This window comes from Calliphora vicina, chromosome 5 (assembly GCF_958450345.1).
Source record: "Calliphora vicina chromosome 5, idCalVici1.1, whole genome shotgun sequence".
Lineage (NCBI taxonomy): Eukaryota > Metazoa > Arthropoda > Insecta > Diptera > Calliphoridae > Calliphora > Calliphora vicina.
In genome coordinates this window covers 82,492,445-82,520,041 of record NC_088784.1, presented here as the reverse complement: position 1 = coordinate 82,520,041, position 27,597 = coordinate 82,492,445, and the positions used below count along the sequence as shown (strand labels likewise).

Genomic DNA, 27,597 nt, shown 5'->3' with positions numbered 1-27,597 from the left:
ATATCCATATATATATGCTCACAATCGACGTCTGTAGCAAGATCAGTTCTGGCCCAGTCTAATTCATGCGCAATTTCATTATCCCAAATATGGTTATGAGCTATTACCCAGCACAGTTGAAATGAAAAACAACTTTTCAATTTCGTTTTCATAAGAACCTTTCATATTATCATTTCACAATTACACAAATTGCGATTCCCGTTCCACTTGTTCTATTCATATGAAAACATTTGAATTTATTTATAATTTTTTCACTAAACGAGAATCAGAAACTCTATGAAAATATGAAAAAACTTTTCATTTCACCGTTTCACAGAACCTGAATCGAACCCCTGCAGGGCCCTGGTCTGAATTTTTTTTACATTGGATAAAAGTTTTAATTTTTTGATTGAAGAGAGCATTATACTAACTGAAAAAAATCTTGTAAGTTAATGTCTAAGAGAATTCTTATTGTCAGAGTTATGTTGTGGAATTTTATGGGGAACATTTTTGTGGAAGATCTTAACGCACTAGCTCCTCTCTTTAGGGATCAGTTTGAGCCTTTTTTTCGTGAAAATGGAAGAAGTTCTTTCAATGTCCTTTTTGAAAGGACATAAAATATTCAAACTTTGGTGGCTATGAATGCTGACCACTGATCTTGAGCTATGTCTAATTCTGAATTTCTCACAGAAAACACCACTTACCAAGTCATTTACTGTCTTGGAAACGTCAGTGAATATTTCAATAACTTCAATATTATTGATAAAATAATCATAGTTATCTTTTGGGGGGAATTTTTGTGGCAATCTCCTTTGTCGCAGTTTTCTTGTGTTCCCGAATTTATATTTTTATATCACAGCTAAGTGTCCGGAACTACCAGAATTGATTGATAATTCTGTCTTAGACCCCTTTCACACTAGGCAATTTAGTTGCGCAAGTCTCTTGCCCAACAACAAAACAGCATGCAAAATTTTCTTCTCCTCAACCCGACATTACCTCTGGTATCTACAAACACAAGAGACTTGCGCAACTAAATTGCCTAGTGTGAAAGGGGTCTTAGTTTTATTTGATTCGATTCAGCAGTTTCACGCAGGGGTTCGTACTTCTATTACTGGCCACCATACAATTGTTTCATTAAATTATTCATGGATTAGTGTGATTTTTCTTTTGAAAATCTCAACCAGAAATTTCGATTTTCTCTCAATTTTTTGATACCTAATATTTCAATATTCTTTTCTTATGAATATAACCTTTTTAGTTTTCTGAGGATTGATGGAAAGATCACAACAACAACAAAAATCAAGAGCATGTTTTCCATGATATAAATTTAATTGAAAGGGCTAACGTGAGATCATGAAGTTCTATCTTCAACGATTTATCTTTTTTGAAGAGAACATTATTTGCTGTAATATGTTTCTTATTTGGTCTTCAAGTATTCTCATTAGAATCTGAAGTAAGAAGGAAGACAGTGTAGAGTCTGTGTTGAATTTGTCCAATCTTCGGTATCGCCCATTTTATGTTCGATGTTGTTAAATAGGCCAGCCGTGAAGTGAGAAGTAAATGGAATCTCAATTATTTCTCGGTAAGACTCCATCCAGGTGCCATCAGATATTTTTATAATGAAAAGGGCGCAATTTTGATTTGATAAATAAATCTCTGTAGTTCTTAACCCTCTGATGCTCAAGCATGCCCCAGACACTCATTGCAAAAATGCAAATATAACTGATTTGTAATTCCAAAAACTCTTCTAGCAGTCGCTCAAAAACGTACTTAAATAGTTTAAAAAGCTTTCAAGGTTTTTGAAATGAAAAATCAGTTATATTTGCATTTATGAGATGAGTGCCTTGAGGCATGCTTAAACATTAGAGGGTTAAAATACTGATGTATGGGGTAAATCTTCAAACACATCAAATAACAGCGAACATGAACCATACGTTCCGCTATTTGTTTGCAAAAGTTATAGTTAAGTCCATTTGATCAGATGGTAAGAATATTTTCCTCTTCAACATTTTGCTGGGTTATCACTGCTATTTAAATACTTGACCCTTTTATTTTGTTGTTGATTTTCTCTTTCTCTCTCTCTCTTGTTGGGTTTGCTTTTGAAATATGTCCTTGTTGACCAAGTTCATTTCAGAAAAGATTATTTTTTTTCTGTTAGGTTTTTTGTTGCTTCTTTTCTTTTGAACTGTTTTTGTAGTAGTTGTGACTTATGTTAATGGTTCTTGGGGTAATGTTTTTTAAATAACCAAAAATTACAGTAATTTGAGAATGTTTTTTTGTTTACTCCCTTTTTCGACTTAAACAAAAATAAATGTTTTTTTATACTTCCTTTTTTCGAAAAAGGAAAAAAGATACACAAACTTAAGTGGAACAAGAGAAATGTTTCTTTTTTTTGTTTTTTTTTTTTGCAAATAAATTTTAAACTTAAATTTGAAAGAATTTGGTGTTTATTTTCAAGCAAAAAATATATGTAGTATGTGTTTATGCAGAATAAAATAAAAGCCGCAAAGAATAAGAAAGATTACTAAAAAAAAATTTAAACTTAAAAAAATAAGATAAATGAGTAGTAGCTGCTTAAGTAAATTGGGTTAAACTTAAAGCATTAAAATTGTTTGTTGTCAAGCTTAAGCTAGTTAAACTAAGTTTGAAAGGGGTTAACAAGCTTAAAAATAAATTTAAGTTTTTTGTTTAACAAGAAACCAACAAAAGGAATAGAAAAAAACTTTAATTAAATTTGTAATTTCTTTTATGAACTTTTTTTATTTGCAGAATACGCATTGACAAGCTAAATCAAGAATATTTGGTGTATTTCATTGGCACTGCCACTGGTAATATTTATAAAATAGTACAGTTTATACGTTATGGACGCCGTCATTCGAATCTTTTGGATGTCTTGGAAGTGGCCAACAATGAGCCAATACGTGAAATGGGCATAAGTCAAAAGACTGGTTCTTTGTATTTGGCTACAGATCATGTGGTTAAACAAATCGATTTGGCAATGTGTGTAAGACGTTATGACTCGTGTTTCCGCTGTGTCGCCGATCCCTATTGCGGTTGGGATAAAGATGCTGGCACTTGCAAGCCCTATCAATTGGGTTTACTGCAGGTGAGTTAAAGGGCTGATGATGGTTTTTTTTTAATACAAATTTCTTTAGTTTAAACAACAACATGTCTTAAACTTTTATATGCGAAAATTTCATTTAATTTTTGTTTCTTTCTTTGTTTTTATTTTTCTTTTTTTGTAGGATGTTGCCAACGAAACATCCGGCATTTGTGATACCAGTGTTTTAAAGAAACGTATTACAGCTTCATATGGCCAAACATTGCATTTGTCATGTTTTGTTAAAGTTCCAGAAGTTCTAAAACAAAAAACAGTTAGATGGTATCATCATTCAACAGAAAAAGGACGGTAAGTTACTGACACTCGTATGTCACATAAACAATTTAGTTTATTTTCGAAAATACCAACAGAAAAAAAATAAATAAAACTGGAATATTTGCTGTTAAGTGCATTTAAGTTTCAAGGAAGACTCACAGATAGACACTCAGCCATTGAAGCACAATTTGATTTGTTTTTTTTTTGTCTTGCTTTAGCATAAAAGTCAACGAACTTTTTTTCTACTCCTGCGGAATAATAAAATTTTAACTTTGTATTTCAATTGATTTTATATTAGAGCAAATGCTGTTTTTAGGATTTAAATTGAATTGAAACTTAGTTGTTTCTTAAATAAATGTGAACAGGAATTTTTGAATATATTCGGAGAAAATAAATTATCTAAAAGAAGTAAGAGAGATAAATTAGGCCGTGCCAAATTATACTTTAAAAAAAATTTTAAATATTTTAAGGTAAACAATATTTAAACATTTTTTGTCAAAATAGTTTTTAAAAATTAAAAAAAAAAAAAAAATGTTCAAGAAATTTTTTTTTCAATTTAAAAAAGTTTAAATTTGTGAAAAAAAAAATTCGAATTTCAAAATATTTTTACCGATTATGACCCATTATAGGTCCAAATTACTATAGCCTTTGGACTTTAAAGTACATATCTATCATTAGATATCCATATTGACTATATTAATGAATAGTAATTAAGATCAAAGTAATTTAGATCAAAAATAGGCCCAAAATCGAGGTTGTCCCGATTTTTTCCTTAAATCTGAGCCATTTGTGGGCCGACTTTTTCGAGACAACCGAGGCGGGATTGATATACCCTTGTCACTCATGGTGAAGAGTATAAAAACTCAATATTTTTGAAGCTCTCTGTGTTAACTTTAAACAATAAATCAGAACACATACATTTTCCAAAAAAAAAATACTATATTTCTTTTGTTAACCCTCATCTCACGCTTGTGTGTGTGAAACCACACAAAATTAGATATTTTATACATTTAAAGAAATTTAAATTAAGGATAGAAAATGCATTAATATTAAAAAACTAGTTGACCCGCCCGGCTTTGCCCGGTAGCATTTACTAATATTAGTTCTTTAAGTTTCACCAATCCGCTTCAGACACCGCTTCCTAAGGCAAAAATTTAAATGTATATAACCTTTTTATCTTAAATATTTATATAAATACAGATAATTTCATTCAAGAGAAATCAAATAAAAAACCTTGACACATAATACTGATATTAACAGTTGAAGATGATATTAAAGACAATCAAATTACAAACAAATTTGAACCCTAAAATAAATGTAGAAACAGACGGTCGGTGAAACAGATAAATGTTAAAATCCAGTAAAGTATTTTAAATATGTGCATTAGGGTTGGCCTTATATTGGATTTTTTAGATTTCTCGTTCTCATAAGTTCTAAACATTTTACCAAATTTTACATTTTCAAAATTGTTTCTGACGAAATTTAAAAAAATCCAAAATTATTTCCTAAATGGGGAATAAAACTGCAAATTTTAAAAGTTGTAGGAAAAACACGGATTTCGAAGAAATTCAGTTTTAATTTACGATTTTGTAAGTTCGAATTTCTAACCCTTTTATGTCTGGTGTCAAATCTGTTCAATATAGTAAATTTAGACCTCCACATTAACAATGATTTAAAATATTATTACGTTTTCACATTTTAAAAACAGTCTGAATGCAAATAAAAGCAGTTTAGTAGTTTAAAAATTTTAGCAACTCTTTGTTTATTCAAATTTGCAAATAGACGTTTAAAATTCATAGTAATACACACACGTAAATTACACTTTATAATGTAAAATAAAGCAGTTGATGTTAACTCTAGCAGCGCCTATGATAAACTGAACTAACGAACTACAGCACTGCAAATATTTATACACAGCGCCATCTGCCTTCCAGTAGATTCTACTTCTACACTGATCAACTCAAAGGTTTTTATATGTTCCACAGCTATGTTAACAGCGGAATGTAAACAACATTGTCCGCAATTAGAAGCCTCCAGAAATAGAAATGTTGTGAAATACGATGAAACCAGCCGTTAGAAACCGTTATATTTGAATTCAAATATAATTTCGTAACAATATTAAATAGATGAAATTGGTTTACTAAAATCTACTCTATCGTACCGTAACTATTGAAACAAGTTAGAGAGCTATATTCGGCTGTGCCGAATCTTATATACGCTTCACCAAATTATACTTCAAAATACAAATTTTAAATATTTTTAGGTAAACAAAATTTATTTTTTTTCCAAAGTTGATTTTTTTAATTTTTTGTAAAAAAAATTTTTCGAATTGTTATTTTAAAATTTATTTTTTTAAAATTTTAAAATTTTTTATTTTGTTTTTTAAATTTTTTTTTTGGTAAAAAAAATTCTGGTTAAAAAATATTTTTTCCGAATTTGACCCATTGTAGGTCCAACTTATACGTCGTTGCAAAGGTCTTTGAAATATTTATCATTAGCAGGGAAACCAGAAATATGCTCTAAAAAAAGCGTTTTAAGCGCTTTAAATATGCAGTAAAAACTTTAAAATATGCTCTTAAAATTTAAAAAATATGCTCTTAAAAAAACAAACTTTTACATCATTTTTTAATAAACCCAGCAAAAACTTTACTTACCTAGTAAGCCAGCAAGTATAATTGGAGCAAAGCGATAACTAATTATTATTTGACTGAAACACTACTTACCGTTGTTCGAGATTTTTAAAAAAATCAGGGGTCAAGCTTACAAATGTACTTACAATCAGTTCAGAAATAAGTAGTAAATTCACAACAAGAATATGTAGCTAAAAAAAAACACAAAAAATATTGCCTTGTGTGGGAATCGAACAGTCACATTATTTGCTTGTGTTTGATAGTCAAGCTGCTAACTCACTGCCTCATGTACGAGTTATTTTATTGGAAGTTAACAATAGTTTTAACATCAACATTCGCCACCTGTCAATGGCTTTGACAGGTGGCGAACCACTAACCTCTCGTTTTCCAGTCAAACACACTAGATAGCTGTGCTAAATGCAAAAGTTCATTACCAGCCTGTATAAAAATAAGTACTTATTCTAGAAATAAAATAATGTGCTGGGTAACCACCACTCCTTACAAAAGAATGCATGAAATAACTAGTTGTCATTACAAAAATTCACAAAATTTTTGCTGGGAAACAAAAATAACATGAACTATAACAAAAAAATACAACATAAAAACTATAGGAACTTAAGCTATGAAAATGCCTCGAGAGGTATTTTTTGATGATATTTCATATAAATATAAAGTCACTTCTTCAATTAAGGTTATTATTGCAATAAATTACAAAATATTGACTTAAATTTTCAAATAAAAATCGTTGTCTATTGGATCTGAAAACATTCTTATACATAGAACATTTTCTTTCGACATCAACTGCTGTTATAGGAGCAAATTTAAAAGACAATATTTCTTTAACACTTAGAATGGATTAGTTTGAATTAGAACTAAAATTTGATATTTAGATGGCGCTATTATTAAAATAGTGCTTATTTTATTTTAAAACAAGTAAGAGAGCTATATTCGGCTGTGCCGAATCTTATATACCTTTCACCAAATTATACTTCAAAATAAAAAATTTTAATAGGTGAACAAAAAAATGTTTTTTTTCAGTTTTTGGAAAAAAAATTGTCGAATTGTTTTTTTTTAAATTTAAAATTTTTTTTTTTGTTTTTTAATATTTTTTTTGGTGAAAAGCCATCTATTTTTCAATTTTGAATTTTAAACAAAGGAAGTAAAAACCTGTAACACTACAGCGAAAAATAAGTAAGACAAAATTAGTTTTTGATGAAGTCAAAATATGCTATTAAACAGTAAAATATGCTCTAAAAAACGCAAAAATATGACATAAATATGCTCTTAAAACAAATATATGCAAAAATATGAATTTAAGGGTAAAATATGCACTAACAAATCGATGCCAAAATTCTTAAATAGTTCTGAAACGTGTAAATATCTTATCCATGTGCTCATTAGACTCACCAGAAAAAACATGCATTTGCATATTTTGGTTTCCCTGATCATTAGATATCCATATGGTCTATATTAATGACTTAGTTATCAAGATACAGATCAAAAATCGAGGTTGTCCTGGTTTTTTCCTTATATTTCAGCCATTTGTTAACCGATTTTGCTGATTTTAAATAGGAATCTTCTCGAAAGCATGACTGCATGAAGATTAAGATCTCATTTCATTATTTGTAGAATTTTTTTCTTATTGAATCATTAAAATTTTCTTGAATTCAAAACCATTACAAAATATATTTAAAAATTTATTGAATGATTTAATTTTTCTTGAATTCAGATCTATTTTCAATTGACTTTTTAAATGATTAAAAGCTAAACAAAACTGAAAGAAGAAAAAGTATTTCAATTCAATTTGTATTAGATTGTAATTAACAAAAATTTGAGCATTCAAAGGTTGAATGAATTCCGTTATAAATTAATTCCATTATAAATATTTGGATTTTTAAAATATTGCTAATTTGACCCAAAATCTCGAAACCTCTAAGTGTTATACGATTTGGCTAAAATCAGCATTTAATTTTGAGATGACGGATCATCAATAATCGAAATAGACCCAACTAAGGGACACCTTAATGTTCTTGTCAGTAAGAATATACTAAATACATATATTACGTACCAATAACAATCATAATAAAAAATACAGACAAAATTTAAATTGAAAAGTTTGATATGCTATCTTAGTACCAATATGAAGTTACAGCAGTATCCCTGCATACAGAAATTCATAAATACTTTAAGCAAAATTCTGACAAAATACACGTAAATACAAACATTTGTTAATATGCAGACATCAGAATAATTGTATTGAAAAAAGAAATACAAAATTTATTTATTTACTGGTAAATACAAGATACAAATATAAATACATATACATATATGTATAAGAAAAATTTTAGCATTTAACTGAAAATCAAAAGTACAACCTGGCAACAAAAAGGACTAGCTCACAAAAACTGTCTAAAGAAAAACAAAAATTTAAAAGCATAAAATGTTGAAACACAATTTAAAGTGTCAATTTACCGCTTTAATAACAAATAAAACGTTCCTTTTGCCTTAGAATTCCAAAGACATTGTGTGCTTCTTTCACTCTCAACATCCTGTTTGATTTTTTGTATAACATTTGAATTGAATTTGCTTTCAAATAAAAAAATTTATTTACTTATATTCACAGTTGATGCTTATTTTTCCTTCATATTTCTTTTTTCAATGGTATGAAAATAATCTAAAAAGCATCATCAGTTACATTTCCGTTGTTGTCATTATAAAAGTATTGTATGTTTATTATTGTCACCCGAAATATGCGTATTTTACAGAAGCTTTCATTTAGTGAATGGGAAGCTAAAGAAAAAAAATGTAAAAGAAGACGTAAATTTGGTTATAACTTCATTACAAGTTTTGAGAATTTATGTATAAAGTTACATCTGTTGTCTCTAAGGAATCTTTTTATTACTACAATATTATTATTTTTTTTTTTGGTTGCGTTTTGAAAACATTTATATGTGAAGAATGCCCTACAATTGGTGCTGCTGACAAAATATGGGGATAAGTTTGAGATTTTTAATATAGTATTTTTAACCCTTAAATGCATGATTTTTTCTTTTCAAATTCTCAGTTGATTTTTATTTATTATATTTCCTTTAGCTTTAGTTTGATTTAGAATTTCTTTAACTGAAACTTTTCGTACTTCATTTGATTTTTCGGAATTAGAATCTGAATTAGTATCATGCTTATGTTTGTCTAAAATTAAGTGGAACTGGAATGTAGACAATTGGCAACAATATGCATTAAATGGTTGAGCATTTGTTTGTGCAGATTCCATGTCCTGATCGAATCTTCATCCACCCCTGTTCTCTCGATTTAAGATGAAAAACTATATCCTTTCCTAACTTCACTCCACTCTAACGTGAAGAAGGAATAATCATGGTCAATTGGAAGTACGCACCTGTTCTCTCGATTTCTGATGAAAAACTATATCCTTTCCTAACTTCACTCCACTCTAACGTGAAGAAGATATAATCATAGTCAATTGGAAGTACAGGAAGTTCTAAAATTTCCTGTACTTCAACGGCTGAAGAACTTTAATTGCGAGACTCCTTGAACTTTGTGTAGCTAACTTTAATTTAAGTGTCCGCTGTTACAAACAAAATAAAGGAGATCGGAACAGTGGGCGTGGTCATTCCTTTTCTAATTAAATATTTATTATCGAATATCTGTAGAGCTATTATAGTGAGATACTCACAAATCTTCGTGAGTTATGTTGTTACAAGTAGAATAGCTCCTCTTATATAAAGCTAATTGTCATTATGGAATGTTTTGGAAACTATTTTAGCAGAGCTTTTAAATTTCGTTTAAATTGCTGAATAATGATCGTGTCTCCTCCCATATAAGGTAAATAGTTAATGATAAATATATGGAGAAATATAGTAGTTTGATACTCAGTACTTTGCATGAGTTATTTTGTTAACATTGTACGAAATTGGGATGCTAAGGGATATTATCCCACCGTTAAGGATGTGACAACTCACATACCAATGACATAGTTATTGTCGAATATCTGAAGAACTTTGGCATATATTTTGAGCTTCCTGTTTACCTTTCTAGATTATTAATGAGATGTTCTTTGTTTTAATTGATGTAGCCGCAATTTGTTTACTGGAATTTTTTACAACAGCAGAAACATAAGTTTGCGGACCGCTTTTCCTGTATTTGTGCCTGATTCAAAAGAGCTATAAATGCTCATTTACTCCTTAACGTCTAAGCAAAGAAAAAGTCGCTAGATTTCAGCACCTGATGGCAATTACACTTTGATTTAATGTGCTTTACTTTGCCAGAACTTGTCTCCTAAATGGTGTCCATACTACGAGTATGAAATTTATATGGTACAGGTTGCCGGCGCGGACCCCCCCCAAAACCGAAAAGTTTTCATATAAAAAAGTTAAAATAAGAACTAATTTTAATTTTTCAAAATGTTTGACCTAAAATTGCGAAATTTTTAAAATTATTAGCTTCTATTTTGAAACATTAGTACAATATAAATTTATTCAAAATATTGGCCTTTGCGAGCTATGACCTTTTCCCATCTTCCTGGCAACATATGGATCTCGAGCGAAAAAAACTTCTTATCTTTTGCAGCCATCCAATATCCCAGAGAGAGCGTACTGCTTCGATCGAAACAAATAGTTGTCTGACGGGGCAACATCTGAATTAAAAACTTTCCAACCACTTCATTCTAAATACCTGTTAAGTATTGCAACATGTAGCCGAGTTTTGTCATGATGGAAGATTACGGCTTCATGTCTGGCGGCATATTCTGGGCGTTTTTTTGGTCAATGCTCACTTCAAACGAATCAATTGCGTTCGGTACAAGTTCCTTGTGATGGTCTGGTCAGATTTCTGCAGCTCATAATAGATAGGACTCAATTGCTCCCACCAAATACAGAGAATTACTTTAGAACCATGGGTATTTGGCTTTCGTGTCGATTCGGCTAATTGGTCGGCCTTCATATTCGATCTCCTACGCTTTAGGTTATCATTATGGAGCCACTTTTCATCACCAGCAATGGTTCCGTGCAAAAATGATTTCCTTTTATAGCTTTCAAGCATCATTTCGGACATGCAAAACCATAATTGATCCAAACGATTTTCTTCCATTCTTTTAAAGCATTAAAACATTATTTCGTACATTTAAAATTGTCTTTCATAGTCTCTCGGCTTCAATTCGTATGGTACCCAATTTCCCTGCGTTTGGATAAATCATGCTGCTCGCATGATTTGCTGTTTGATTAGCTCTCAATGATTTTGAAAGCTCTTGTTGAGTTTTATGATAATCTTCATGAAGTAATGCCTTCAATTCTTGATCTTCACCAGTCTTTTTTGACTGGTCTGGGCGAATTGGATTTACATTTTTATGAAAACTATACTACAAATATTTGATAGAATTTTCCAATTTCCCGATAACATTTTAAAGTGTTTTTTTTAAGTATTTTATTGTTTTTATTTAAGATTTTTCTAAGAAGCACTAAACTCTTATTAACATCCAATTGAAAATCTTTAAACATTTCCATAATCAATTTGTACAACAAATATTTCAATTAGCAAAACCTAAACACTAGTAGAAGTACACTTCATTTTCTATTCATTTATAATGAATGGGTATTTAATAAATAATTAGTGTATAGAAAATTCGTTCTTGACCTACTAAAATGCACTCTTAACTTGCTGAAGCAAAATAAATACTTAAAAGAAAAAGAAAATTTGTTGTTATTAAGTATTTGTTGTTATACATATCAATAGCATACTTTATGGCAAATTCGTATCATAACCTATTAAGCAGGGATGGAAAATTTGCAGTATCATTAGTAGGTTAGTCATTCGAATAAATATTATTCGAATAATCAAGTAGAATATATGTTATTTATTTGAATGAATAACATTTTTCAATGTAGAATAAAAAGTTATTTGATGAATAATAATTTTCGAATAATCGAATAGTCGAAAAGATTTTCCTCCAAATTTTAGTACCCTGAGGCTGAAACAAGTATAATTTGAATATTATTTTGATAACGAATAAAAATTTGTATTTTCCATCCCTGCTATAAACCTAGTACTGCAGAAAAATGAAGACATCAATAGAAAAAACAAAACAAATTTTCAGTTTATAAAGACTAGGGGTGAGCGGTATTGGTTGATTACAAGCATCTCTTTAATATACTTGACTGAGTTTGCGAAATCTTAAGTATTTATTTAATATCAATGACAAAATAATAAAATATATATTTTTGAAGGATTTATTATTTTGTTATTAAAACGTTCATATCTCTGTGTATATGTCTACTTATAAACAAGTGTCAAAAAACAAAACAATATAAAATATTTGCATATGTGAAGGGATAAGAAGAGTGTGTGTATATTTTTAGGGTGGTTTCAATTTCTTTAGATTAGAAATTAATTTGTTACAGTTACTCAAAATGTCACCCTTGGTTGTCAAGTATTTAAAAAACAATTTATTATTCATATTTTTGCAATTTTGATTTGTTCTAGTACATTGTGCCAAAGCTCAAATTTATTATTTATTAAATAATAATAGGATTTTCTTTCCTAAGTATGTACATTTTTGTCAAGTCATGAACATAATTTGGTTGTAATTTGTCTAGAGACAACATAAGAATGAAAAAAATTAATATTAGAAATTATGGCAGATTCATTGTAGATGTCACATTTGAAATATTTGGTATGACCTTCCATATGATACTCTGAAAAGTTTATAATAATATTATTCAATTTGTTAGTTTGTGTGCTATTTAGTTTTACAATTTTCCAATATTTTGTCTACTATTTGTATAGAAAATTTCCAATGCTAGTATAAATAGTAAAACCAAGTATGAGTAATATATTCTAATGTATCTTATGTACCCTTCAGAAAAGTATACTTTATGATAAAGAGTAACAAATTAAAAAAAAATAGTTGGTGAAAAAATTTGGTAAAAAAAAGTTTAATGAATATAAAATTTTTGTTAGAAGATGTTTTGTAAAAAACAAGTCCCTTAAAAAATGATTTTTCCGACTTTGACCCATTGCCTGTCCGAATTTCTATGGCGTTATATACGTTGTTGTGCCTTTATATGACTAAGCAATCGAGATATAGGTTAAAAGATCGGGATAATTGTACTATGCTTATATCTCAGCCATCTGTGAACCGATTTTCCCGATTTTAAATAGCAACCGAACCAGGACTATACGCGATATATTGATGTATCAATAATGGCAGTATGCTATATGGGGCTTCGGAAAGTTGATTTCAATATGCAGATTGACATGGCTATATCGATTGTTCTATCTATAATGATCCCGAGTAATAATAACCCTTACCAGAAAAGAGGAAGATCAACACATTTAAGCTATATGGGGGCTGGAACAGATCATGAATCTATTTTCATTTTGAATCATTTGTACAATATAAATTTATTCAAAGTAGTGGCCATTGTCCAAAATAACTGCTCATGTTTTTAGGGCAAGAAAGAATCAAATCAATAATGAAAACTCTGTCTTAAGGTGAATAATATCCAAAAGGTAGTGTTTTCCATCGATCGAAACAAATAGTAGTCGGACGGGCACGATTTGGACTATAAAGCAGATGAGATAAAACTTCCCAACCAATTCATTATAAATAATTTTTAACAGGTATTGCAGCATGTGACCTAGCGTTATCATGATGAAATATTACGGTTTCATATCTGGCAAAATATTCTGGACATTTTTCGCCAATGATTGCTCCCAACGAATTAGTTGTGTTAGATACAGGTTCCCTATGATGGTTTGGCCAAATTTCAGCAGCTCATAAGAGGAAGGACCATTTTGGTCGCGCCAAATACAAAGGATTACCAACTTTTCAGACATACAAAATCGACTTTCAATGTCATTCGGCTTCACTTCGTATGGTACCCAATTTCCCTGCTTCTGGCAAACGTTTTGAAATTACTGCTTGAACAGCATCCAATGATTTTGCAAGCTCTTGTTCAGTTTGACAACAATCTTCATGGAATAATGCCTTCTATTATTGGTCTTCAGTCTTTTTTGGCAGGCCTGGGCGATCTTTGTCCAACTACAAACCTAATAAGAACCAAAGCCTCAAAAATTCTAGCTCATGAAGATTTTGTTGGAATTTGACTTGAATGCAAATGTAATTATGTTTTAAACTTGAAAAATATTTAAAAAATTAAATAAATTCCAACAAAAAACATATGGCTTGAATTTATGTATCCTTTTTACTATAGAGAACTATTGAAATAAAGTGTAATACAACTGTAATTCAATTGCTTGACAATAATTCAAGGGTTGAATTACACTTGCTTGGAACTTGAATTCCAGCAAAAATGCTTATTGGGAGTGGATATTTCGCTTTGGTGTCGATTCGGTTAGTTGGCTGGACTTCACATACGATCTGTTACGCTTCGGGTTATCGTAATGGTTCCATTTTTCATCGCAAGTAATGATTCGTTGCCAAACTGATTTTCTTTTTTAGCGTTAAAGTATCATGTCCGATATAAAAAATCGTCATTCAAGGTCTCTCGGCTTCAATTCGTATAGTATCCAATTTCCCTGGTTTTTGATGAATCCTGCTGCTCGAGGATGTTTGAAATTACTGATTGAGTAGGTCTTAATGAATTTGGAAGCTCTTGTTGAGTTTGAAAACAATTTTCGTGTAGTAATGTCTCCAATTCTTGGTCTTCAAACTTTTTTAATTGGCATGGGCGATATTTGTTTCGTATCAAAATTACCACTTCAGAACAGCTCAAACCATCTATCGTACATCGAAACCGATTAAGATCAGATGAAATTGTCTACATTGCTCATCAGATTCTGTTGACAACTAGTGCTCAAAGTAATCCATATAGGAATTTAAAAAATGAATTTTTATTGAATTTTGGTCAAAAATTTCATCAGACATGCGCACCTATTGAAGAACGCTTATAGATGAAATATGCTGGACATGGTATGGTAATGAAGTGGAATTACCTAGAGCTAAAGAAAATGTAATTAATGAAGACTTCCTAACCAAATTCTTAATAAATACGAAATTAAGCATAAGCTCTCTTTTGTTGTGTCTTATTTCTGACTTTCTGTTTAAATTTTCCGTTTTGGTATATTCAGGGACTTATAGTAAAATGTCACGGATAATATTGGGAAACTTTAACCCCCCCTCAAATGAAATTCAGATGTAAACTTTCAAAACGCCGATACACCTGTCTTTTCTTTTTTGTCTCCTCTATGAAAATTTATTGGTCGGACCTTGTAATTTTGGAAAAAATTTGATTTTGTAGTATAGTGTAATGTAAGCTGTTGTATACACGCAGAGAAAAAATATAGTTGGGCATGGTTACTGTTACATTTCTATATTGTTACAAGTTTTTTAACTATATCAGTAACCATTTACATGATTGTGGTAACCATAATATGGTTAATTTACGATTCTAATGATAGTATCAACCATATATATGGTTACAGTAAACAAATATATGTTTGTGACAACCATTCATATGATGTAGGACTTATCATATTATGTTGCTCTCGGCTTAAGGCTTGTCATAATCTGAGAACAGATAAAATTATTCATCATAAATTTGGTTGCCACAAACATATGTTTGTTTACTGTAACCATATATGGTTGATACAATCATATTAATCATAAATTAACCATATTATGGTTACCACAATCATGTAAATAGTTACTGTGACTATAATATTGTTAAAAATATTGTAACACTATTTAAATGGTTACAGTAGTAAACATGGACAATTATATTTTTTCTCTGCGTGTAGGATAGCTGGAATATATCATGAATTTTAAAGGTTTTTATACTTGCAGTTAAAATAAATGAATTTAAAAATATACTTCAACCTCGGACAGACAGAGAGATGGACGGACTGAATTGACACAGAACATTATTTTCAGTCAATTAGAATCTAACAAAATCTTACATAATTCTCCTTTAAATTAATAATAAATGAAAAATATTTTTTTAACAAATTTAATTGTTTTTCTCATTTTAGTTATGAAATTGGCTATACGCCCTCAAAATACATTGAAACATCAGAGGGTGGTCTCGTTATTATCTCAATTAATGAAGGCGATGGTGGACGTTACGACAGTTATCTCGATGGTACGCTGCTGTGCAGTTACAGTGTAAATGTGGATGCCCACAGGTAAGATACGTTTTTCTTTTCAATAATTAAAAAAACATTTCTTTTCAATATTGATTTTAAAAGGTAATATGAAAGCAGAGCCTTAAGAATGTGCTTTAAAAGAGAAAATTATTAAACAAGAAAATCCGCTTAAATGTTTCTTTCTCTGCGTATATTTCTCTATTGTAACAAGAAATATTAATGATTTCGTTTGTAATTATTTTTTTTTTGTTTTATGGGGTAAAAAAAAATCTTATGCTTTAACACGTATCTTTTAAATATGTCTTAAAACTTTTGTTTATTTTTATATTTTATTTCGTTATTAAATAAAAAAAATATATTTAATTTTTTTTAATATTTACTTTATTTGCTGCCCTGGCTGGTTTTCAGTTTTAATTTTGTTTTATGTATATGATTGCTTGTATGGATGTGTGTTGATATTTTTATCGATTTCCTTTTTATGTTGACAGCAATTATGAACGCCTTTCCTTCCGTTTATTTAATTTCCGTTTTTTCAATTTCGTTTTCTCATATTGTGTTGTTAATTTACTTTTTCGTTTAACGAACGTTTATCATGTGTAGCAGGTAACACTAGAGAACAAACATGCAGTAGAGATATTCTACAGAACAGAGTAAATTAATAGTTCAAAGTTTAAAGTAATAAACTAAAGTTTGCTGAATTTTAAAATAAAATACAAGATTTTTGTTGAACTAAAAAATATATAAAAATATATTATATAAAGAAATCTGCAACTTTTGTAAAATATAACGTTTTACTATACTATTAGTTTGTTCTCTCTGTGGCTGAACAAATATTGTATTTCTGTAAAGTTTATTTATGGTTAAATATTTCTTTCACACATTTTGTTATAAACTCATGCATGCCAGTATATAATGTTCATATATTTGTATTTACATGCTTTACCTGTAACCATTTTCTTATTTGCTGTACTGATTTTTAATTACAGATGTACACCACCATCGAAGAAAAACGATTATCAGAAAATTTACTCACATTGGTGTAATGAATTTGAAAAATATAAATCAGCCATGAAGCAATGGCAAGCCAAACAAGAGGTAAGTGAAATTTTTAAAGCATTCAAAATAAATAAAATACAAATATTTAAAGTAAGTTTTCAGGGGAAATTAAAATTAAAAAGTTTTGTGAGGAGTGAACAGTTTGAGAAGATAAATAATATTGTCCCAATAAGCAACTTGACAGGAATTCAAGTTGAAAGCAGGTGCAATTCAAGCCTTTCAAGCAATGTAATTACACTTGTATTACACTTTATTTCTATAGTAAAAAGGATACATAAATTCAAGCCATATGTTTTTTGTTTGAAAAATATTTAATTTTTTCAAATATTTTTCAAATTTAAACATAATTACATTTGCATTCAAGTCAAACTCCAACAAAATATTCAAGTGCTTGAATTTTATGGGCTCTGGTGCTTATTTTGGTGTATGCTGTGTAAATATATACATATGAATTCTCTTAGAAGATAATATTTATTACACATTCCTAGGAATAATACAATCTTACCCAGATTTTTATCTTTCTAAATACATTAGTTTAGTCACTATCGTCCTTTAAATGGACTGATGGACGGATAAGGTTTGATTGTCTTAGAACTTCATACATCCAATCTTTAATTCAAAGTATTCCAAACGAAATTTGGCGCTAAACAGATATATTATTCCAACTGGATTTCAATATACACAGGCGGAAGACGGTTGCCTGTTAATTTTTAATTCAATGGAATTCTAAACAAAATTTGTTTATTTTTATTAATGCTTTTAAATTTCTACGATGTTGTACTGCTAGCTACCAGTACCAGAAATAAAACATTCTAATGGGTGTATGACTCACCAAAGCTTCTGGTGAATGTGTTCTATCAGTTTCAAAGTGCGATTGATGGTTTGTTTGGTTCTGAAGTGGTGATTTTGATACGGAAGACAAAGATAGCCCAGGCCAGCCAAAAACTCAAATGACCAAAAATTTGCGGCATTACTCCATGGAGATTATTGTGAAACTCAAAAAGGGCTTGCAAAATTAATGAAAGCTATTCATCCAATTAGCAGGAATCATCCAATACCAAGGAAATTGGGTATCATACAATTGAAGCCGACTGACCTTGAAAGACGATTTTGCATATCTGAAATGCTGCCAGCCAAAAATGTTTGAAGACCAAGAATTAAAGGCATTACTACATGAAGATTGTTGTCAAACTAAATAAAAGCTTGCAAGATCATTGATAGTTACTCAAGCAGTACTTTAAAAACGTTTGCTAGCAGCAGGATTCAACCAAAATCAGGGAAATCGGAAGCAAACGAATTGAAACCGAGAGACCCTGAAAGACGCTTTTGCATGTCTAAAGCCAAATATCCAAGGCGCTAAGGTAATCCTCTGTAGTTGGTGGGTCCAAAGGGGTCCAATATATTATGAGCTGCTGAAATCTATCCAGACCATCACAGGGAACCTGTACCAAACGCAAATGATGCGGTTGAAGAAAGAATTGGCCGAAAAACGCCCAGAAAATGTGGACAGACATGAAACCGTAATATTCCCTCATGAATACGCTCGTCCACTTTATTAAGAAAAAAAGTGGATGTAAGGTTTTGTCATACCCACATTATAGTCCAGACATTGCCTCGTCCGACTATTAATTGTTGTAGAACGCTCTCGCCGAATCGATACCAAAGCCAAATATCCATGGCGCTAAGGTAATTCTCTGTATTTGAGGGGAGTTAAACTGGCTCATATAATTTGAGCTGCTAAACTCTGACCAGGCTATCACAGGGAACCTGTACCGAGCTCAAATGATTCGTTTGAAGCGAAGACATGAAACTGTAATATTCCATTAAGAGAATATTCGAGAAGAGAGAGAAATTTAGAAAAAAGTTGTTAGAAAGTTTTGCCCCATCCGCCTTATAGTCCAGACCTTGTCCCGTCCGACTACTATTTGTTTCAATCGAAGTAGAATGCTCTCTGTTGGATATGCTTCACTTTGAAACAGAGTAAGCGATATTGGTTTGGTTCACTATAGGCTTCAAAGGATGAGCAGTTATTTTGGCTCGGAATCCATTTATTTCCAGAAAGATGGGAAAAAGTCATAGCTAACAATGGCCAATACTTTGAATAAATTTATGTGAAAGTCAACTAATCTTACATATATTGCAAAAACTACATTACAATGCAGTAAAAACTGTTTAAATTGACTACTCTTTAGAGTACTTAAAGGCACTAAAGTGACAACTGACTTAAGACTCTTTGCCGTTAGCTGGACAGTTTACTAACCACATTTTCTATAGTTTTTAAAATATAGTTTATTGTAAAACTTTCTTGCAAAACTTTGCATCAAATAAATGCATTAATTTGGAAATATTGTAAAACTCACGGTGGTTAGTAAACTAACCACTTCACTCCACAAAAAACCTTAGAATGAGGTGGTTTTTTTCATGTTTTGATTAATATTTTCTTACTTTTTATAACCTTGTTTAAAGTAAAAATACGTGGCTGAAAGAGTTAAAGATAGATTACCTGGGATGTACAAAGTAACCATTTGACTTCTTACCAAGAGCACATACGTGTCAACTTGAAAAATATATAAAATGGAGTCAGCTAAGCAGTAAGACATTGGTGAAAATTACTGGGAAAGATGTCAATAAAATTTTGGCTTTTAATAGATAAACGTCTTAAACGTCTGCATTAAATTCTGCTAGGTTATTCACGTCAGTTCTATGGGAAGTTTTGTGAAGTTTTTTTTGTGCGATACCTCGAGTTTTTATTTAAAAACACTTTTTTTAAATTTGATAAACTCCACTTCCAAAGAAGTTATGATCGTATGTGATCTTGTGTTAAGGACTGAAAACCCCCCCGAAAATCCTCGGTAATAACATTAGAAGCTATTTTGGTAAGAACTTGACTTTAATGACATCACATTGTTAAAATAATGAGTTAAAATCCTATTGTGTAAGTAGTATAGTTCCAGAATATAGCATTTTAACTCATTACTTGATAATGAAAGTTTCTGCTGGGCCCCCATATATATGTAAATGTTAACCTGACTTTAGGAAATATAAATTGTTCTTTTTGTAACGAAATTGTTTCATATATAACTTCCCCTTGAAATATAACTTATAATTTATTACACTTTCATGTGCTAGCCTCAAAAATAATTATCTTTAAATGGTCCGTTCCTCTGCCAGCAAATAATTCATTAATCCACCATTAAAAACATTTAAACACAAACAGACACACATTTATTAATGCGATTTTAAACACATTTTAAACAGAACAGGCAAAATTATCAACCCCTACTTTTAATTATAAATTGATGGGTTTGAAATGTGTTTTTTTTTTGGGTGAATGTGTGTCTAGATTGTTGTTAATTGTTGGCAACTTTGTAAAATAACAGCAACGAACGTGAAAATATTTTATGTCCATGAAATTAAACGTTTCTAATTGTTTTTAATTAATTTCTGTTGCTTCTTGTTCAGTTCAGTTTTAATTTTGGTGTGTTTCTTGTGTTTTTTTTTTTCATTAAAGTTCATTCCACCTAAATCTTATGAGTAACAAGAGCAATTTCTAAATATTAAAACTGAACTGAAGACGTACAAGAAATAAAATTGTATTTTAGCGATTAATTAAAAAAAAATAAAAAACATCTACACTCAATGACAGCCACAAATAAAATCATCATCCTTGTCGCTGGGTTTAACAAGTGTTACCAATATAAAATTTTATTGTAGTTGTAAAATATTTGAACTTTATGGTAGCTGTGCTCCCAGCAGATGGAATTGTGACCATACCTGAAAGCAGAGAAAACATGGTTGTGGCAAACATATTTATGGTTGTTGAACTACATATTATGAACATTATTAGTATCAAAAAATATCATATGATGATCAAATATAGTAGTAATATCTTTGTCATACTAGATATGTGTTGAAATAATCATATTATGATAATCATATAGCGATCATAATATGACCCAATGTCATAAATTGACCCAATGAAATCATATTATGATCCAATGCATTCTAATTACATATCACAGTCACCAGAACTTCTGGGTTCTATTGTTAGCTTGTCTTTACATTGGCCATTTGTATGTATTTAGATATTTATATGCCAGTGTATATAATTTTTGATTTAAATTCAATATGTTGCTTTGCTCTGTTGAGTTTTCCTTATTAAGATTTGTTGCTATTTTTATTTCAATATTTTTCTTTCCTGTGCGCCATATTCGTTTAGGGGGGTTGTAAAATATGATTTATGTTTGAAGCAATTAAAATTTATTTTAAGGTTTCCTTAACTTTTCATGTATTTTTTGTGTGTTTTTGGGCTAATTTAATAAAGATTGCTAGTGGAAATTCTAGACGTAAATGTGCCATGGTTTATTAGCCAAATGATTTATATGACCTTAATGTGATTGAAATTTGTTGCTGCATAAGAAATTTGGAAGAAGAAAACTTTTTTTTAATAAATATAGTAATATTTATTAATTTTTGATGTATTATTTTCTATAGAGATGTTTTAAAGGTATAGGATATATATGATATCCTACTCCAGTACAATATAAATGTAATAATTTTATTTTTGAAAATAGTTGTTGGAAATTTAGTCTTAGGTTAGGTTAACAGGCAGTTGCATGATAGAGATAGGAAAGAGAGCAGCTCACTTGTGTCCAAACAATAGGTCCCTTTGTGTTATTTGAAAATACAGATAAAAGAGAGCCAGATAGAAATAAAAAGAGAAGGGGAAAGCCAGATAGAGTAAAGGATTAGAAGAAGTAAAGAGGAAGGTGATTAGAAGAAAAGAAATGATGAGAAAATTATGCACCACTCAATTGAGGGATACTAGGTCACTCCTTGCAGATTCCCGTGTCTGGCTTGATTAAACAATGTTTATTCCTAATAAAGGCATTGATGTACTCTAACGTCATATCCGAAAGCTCAGAAAGACTATTTCTCCTAATGTCATACAATGACAAGAGCTGTAAATGAATCTTTTTTTTTTTTATTTTAATTTGTTACGAATTAGATAAATTTTGTATTAATTCATTTCACAACAAAAAAGAATTGAATGAAATTTGAATCAATTCAAACGAAATGAATTTCAATTCATTTCCAATTAATTTGTAAAAATTGCATTTCGTTTCCAATTGAAATGAATTTGTAGAATTCGTTTCTAATTCCAATGAATTTGTCAAAGCGAATTGCAATTCATTTCCAATTCGTTTGAATTGAATTGATTTTGAATTAATTCAAATGAATTAGAACAATGAGTTGCAATTCAAATGAATGAAATCAAAAGTTAGTTCCAATCAATCAAAGGGGAAAGAAAAATTTAAATTTCTCCTACCAAAATGAGAACATTCAGTACAAAAATTGAAAAGCCTTGTCCTGGACAACCGCACACACTTAATTTGTGGAAAAAGAAGAAATGCCAAAATTGCTGTTTGAATTCATTTGAATTGGAAACAAATTGCAATTCATTTTTTTCTCAAATTTCATTTAATTAATTTTTTTGTGTGAATGATTCGCGAATTAATTCAAAAATTAATGATTCATTTACAGCTCTGTCCTCTTCATTTTGACAATTTCCGCAGAATTCGTTATATGGTAGGCCAAGTCTACTCGCATGGTTGCCAAATATGCAGTGTCCGGTTATTACCGCCTCTATATTACTTAATTGAGAGCGTGTGAAGCCAAGAAGATATATTGTCACATATGTTCACACCCCATCTTATCTGAGCGAGCTCACAGTAAAAGTTACTAATTTGTAGCTTGCAATTAGATAACGGAATCCCACATGGGAAGTCTATGTCTCCGTCAGGCGCCTTTTTTCGCCAAAACTTCAGTAGCGCATTTGCCCGTAATATCTCCATTTCCACGTAACAATATAAGTACGACTGTTGAAATTCTCGTGATCCTATTTAAGGATGCCCCGCATTCCTGGATGTTGTGTACACCCCTGTCAGAGATTTTATTGCTTATATATACGAATATCCCTGCCTGTTATAACTGAGCTAGTTAGCCACCCTTTTAGTACCCAATATTTCTGCTTGAATAATGCTAAATTCATTTGGAATTCTAAAATATAACCTTATTCCAAATTCCTGAAAATATACACCTGCGCCAACATGATCTCGTTTCCTAGAACTGGCCGTAGGTCCATCCATTAGTTACATTAGTTAGATGTTCCTTGATAGGAAGAACATGGAGATGCATGTAAAATTTCACTCAAATCGAACTAAGGCTTTAGAAGTTACAGATTTATTTCCCTCTTTTTTTAAATACCACTAAGCGGCAGTATAATCGGAATAATCTTATCAATATCATCTATAAGATTATTCCGATACTTTCGATTATTAAATCTGTAACGTCCGATTTGAATGGAATTTTACATGCGCAAAGAAGAAGTTCTGTAGAGTTGAAGTTTTGAGTGTTAACATCATGAGCCCACTAGATGTGCGGCCACGGGTCCCCAAAGTAGGACACCTCGGGTATGTTAAATTTTTAAAATGATACTATTTCTTCGTTTGGGTTCCGATTTCCAAAAAATTACACAAAAAGAATCTCCTCAGTGATCACTATAAAAAGATATCAGTTATCTATTATAGGTTAGAAGATATTCTTATTTTAAAATTAAATTTTAAAAATTTTTACCCATTTTTTTAATAATAGCGGATCCAAATATTTCCTAATTTTATTTTATTGGACTGACAACAATTGTATATGTTAAACAGAACAAGTAAGAGAGCTATATTCGGCTGTGCCGAATCTTAGATACCCTTCACCAAATTATAGTTAAAAATATTTTTTTTTTAAATATTTTTAGGTAAAGAAAATTAAAATTTTTTTATAAAAAAGTTTTATAAAATATTTTTTTTAAATTTTTTTTTTTCGAAATTGTTTTTTAATTTTTTTTTTAAAAAGTTTTTTCCAATTTTTTTTTAAATTTTTTAAATTTTTTTTTTTGAAAAATAAATTATGACAAAAAAAATTTTTTATGAAAAAAAAATCGGGTTAAAAAATATTTTTCCCGATTTTGACCCATTGTAGGTCCAACTTACTACAGCTTTATATATATACATCGTTGTAATGGACTTTAAAATATCTATCATTATATATCCATATTGTCTATATTAATGACTTAGTAATCCAGATATAGATCAAAAATAGGCCAAACGTCTAGGTTTCCCGGTTCTTTCCTTATATTTCAGCCATTTTTGGACCGATTTTTTCGATTTTAATTATCAACCGAGCCGGAAGAATTCCAGACATATTGATGTATGAATCAAGTTATTTAGGGGCTACGGAAAGTTGATTTCAACATACAGACGGACAAGGCTTCTTCGCTATCTATAACGATCCAGAATATGTATACTTTGTGGGGTCGCAAATGAAAAATGTAGAAATTACAAACGGAATGACAAACTTATGACTCATGGCGAAGGGTATAAAAAGAGTTGTTTATAAATCGTGACTGACTTCAAAGTTCTATGATTTGAATTTATAAATCTTAAAAAAGGAGATTTTTCGTTTTTGGGAAAAAATTACTTTTTTTCTTTTTAATTTATCTAAAAAATTTCTAAGAAGATGTATTAGGAATTTATACTTTTCGAAAAGCTAACTTTACATTAAATATTCTAAATAAATACCAATTTGAAAATTTTTGATACCGAGGGTAGCAAGTCCATCCAAAAAACGCCTCTTTTTTGATATAAAATTCAACTTTTGGGCCAAATTCTTAGGATTATTTCAACACTATTTAATCGGTGTAGCGAGAAATGAGGAATCTTTTACATTCTTGTGAACAGTACAAGCTAACTTTCCGTACAAGCTAGTGCATTTTCCAACCATAGTGATTCGTGCCTAAGTGGATTCCAGAGACTGTCACTGCAACGTCATTCGCACAGGCGACAGTCTTATAACCCATGAGATCCAATTTCCTGAGCAGGCAATTTATGGCCAGAATCCATAGAAGTGGTGATAAAACACCTCCTTGAGGAGTATCCCATGTGGCTATGAAATTAGCAAAATTATACTCAAAAATAAATTGCAATTTTAATATGATTTTTGCCTAAAATATGGCTTTATTTATTTAATTCTGTATTTAAAGTAAAGATTTATTAATAAACTAAATCCTTTTTCTAATTTCAGCAATGTGGTATGAAAGAAAAAACAACTGGAAAGCATATAAATGATGTCTATAGTAATGATAACATAGTCTGACCACATGGTAAGTAAAAATTGTAATAATTATTTTATTTGAAAAAACTAATAATATTTAAATGCAACTCAATACTATGAGTATTGAGAATATTATTTTGTTTAACAACGTTTTATGTTATGACAGCAGCTGTCAAAATTTATCAGTTCCACCTTGAGAAAATGAATATTTACGAAAATATCCTTAAGAAAAGTTATTAAAAAAAACACAATTTTTAATCATTTATAAACATTTTTTAATATAAATTTCTTATTTATTTTCCCTTTCTTTACAGACAAACAAAACATTTACTAAAGACTGACATTTTTAAGCTTTTAAAGGACAATATTTCCAATATCATTATTTAAATTTTTTTTTTGACTTTGGTTGAAATAATATTTTGCAAAAATATAAAAAAAAACACAAAAATTAATACTCTCAAATTTTGGTTAAACACAACTCTAACGACAAACCACAGCAGCAACAGTAGCAGCAACAAAAAAACAACATGAACAAAAACAAGTGAATGAAAAAAAAAACTACTACAAGGATTTTTAAACAAAATTTGCAAAATACATGAAACTACGAAAAGTAAAGAAAAAACACAACAATTTTTTTTTTTAATCTACAAAAATAACAGGTTAAGGTTTTTCGTTACATTTCTTATGGATTTTGGCAACACAAAAACAACAAACACATACACAGCAAAAATGGTTGAAAACGAAAAGAGAAACTGTTAAATACACACCCACAAACTACAAGTTACAGAAAAGTTACTAAATGAATGAAAAAATCCTGCCACAGACATTAAAGTGAAAAATAAAAATAAAACAAAACAAAAGAAACAAAAATAAATGCTAAAAATGAACATAAAATGGATTTTAAAAGAAGCAAATTTTAATACAAACAAATAAAAAAAAACAAGAATACATAAAAATAAAACAGAAATACAATGGTTTTAAACAGAAAAACAAATACAGATCATACATAAAAACAGCAACAACAAGGTATAGTTTTATAATTAAACAAACAAATGTAAAAACAAAAATCATTTACACACAAAAACAGAATAATAATAAAAATTAAAAACCTTGTAAAAATAGAGCAAAAAAATATTTATTCAAAATTACATAAACCACCTACCATTATATGAAAGAGATAAAAAAGCTACATTTATGATTTTATATATTCAGTATTTAAATAAGTTAAGTTTTCTTTTTATTCAATTTTGCAAATTTTTTTAAGTATAAGAATTTGATTTTTGTTTACTATCCATTGTTTCAGTGTTTTATTGTTAAAGAGAAAAAGTTAAAAACAACTGGATTTAAGAGAAATATGAAGAACATGATATTTTAAAAAAAAAATATTTTTTTTATATATAATAATTTTGAATTGAATTATATTTTATTTTATATTATAATATAATTTAAAGAAAAGCAAAAAAAATTAAGATATTATTATTCTACACTGTTTACCATTGTTATAAGGATAGAGGCAATACTATAATGTTTATAAAATTTTTTTTTGATCCACATAAATATTGTCGCTTAATATCAATCAACGGTTGATTTCTGGAGTCAAGAGATTGTTTTATTAAGTTAAGAAAAGTAAAGTCAATAGAAAGCAAGTTAGAAGTGAATCTTAGCTACCACCAAGCCGACTTTTATGCCACCGATTATTGTGCATTTTTTATAAAAACTTCAAGTGATTTATTAATTTTTTTATTTTCTTTTACTAGAAAATATTACCTTGCTAGATTCATGGTTTTAAATGTTAGAAGAATCGAAATGTATAGTAGGGCGTCCCTTAATAAACGAAAGTTGGTTTTTGGCCATTCTCACCACCCAGTTTGATGAACATCCTGAAAAAATTTTAGGTAAATCGGTTGGGGTTAAGATCATAATTTTGTTTATGGTTTTAGAAGTTTGGGTTAATTTTAACCCCAAGTGCTATATAGGGTTAATTTTAATTTTTCTGTTGTTTTTGTAAATACTAGGCTGTGTGTTATATACTTGTTAAGTTTCATCAAAATCGGCCCAAAAATGTACAACATTTCGCTCTTTAAATTAGAAATTCAAAATATTGAAAAATCTGACCTTTGACCTTCACGATTTAAGGTTTTCCAATTTTAGCAAAACTTTCAGAGTATGTTTAGAATTATCTGGACTATAATATTCTGAATAGGTTTTACTTAAAATTTATAACAGTAAGGAAATAGAGCTCATTCGCCAAAAAAATTTCCAAATAATTGGTTTTTC

General features: G+C 29.7%; 1 protein-coding gene across 2 annotated transcripts in view; it reads left to right on the top strand.

Moving 5' to 3' along the window:
* The window catches only part of Sema2b (Semaphorin 2b), a 192,112-nt gene extending 166,393 nt beyond the window's left edge, over positions 1 to 25,719 (top strand). For both annotated transcript variants that reach the window (XM_065513665.1, XM_065513664.1), the window contains exons 10-15: positions 2,749 to 3,085; positions 3,225 to 3,388; positions 15,988 to 16,140; positions 17,088 to 17,196; positions 25,291 to 25,369; positions 25,635 to 25,719. In XM_065513665.1, coding sequence (XP_065369737.1) covers positions 2,749 to 3,085; positions 3,225 to 3,388; positions 15,988 to 16,140; positions 17,088 to 17,196; positions 25,291 to 25,362 — 835 coding nt within the window. In that variant the 3' untranslated portion in view covers positions 25,363 to 25,369; positions 25,635 to 25,719. The remainder of the gene's footprint in view (positions 1 to 2,748; positions 3,086 to 3,224; positions 3,389 to 15,987; positions 16,141 to 17,087; positions 17,197 to 25,290; positions 25,370 to 25,634) is intronic.
* The last annotated feature ends 1,878 nt before the right edge of the window (positions 25,720 to 27,597 follow it).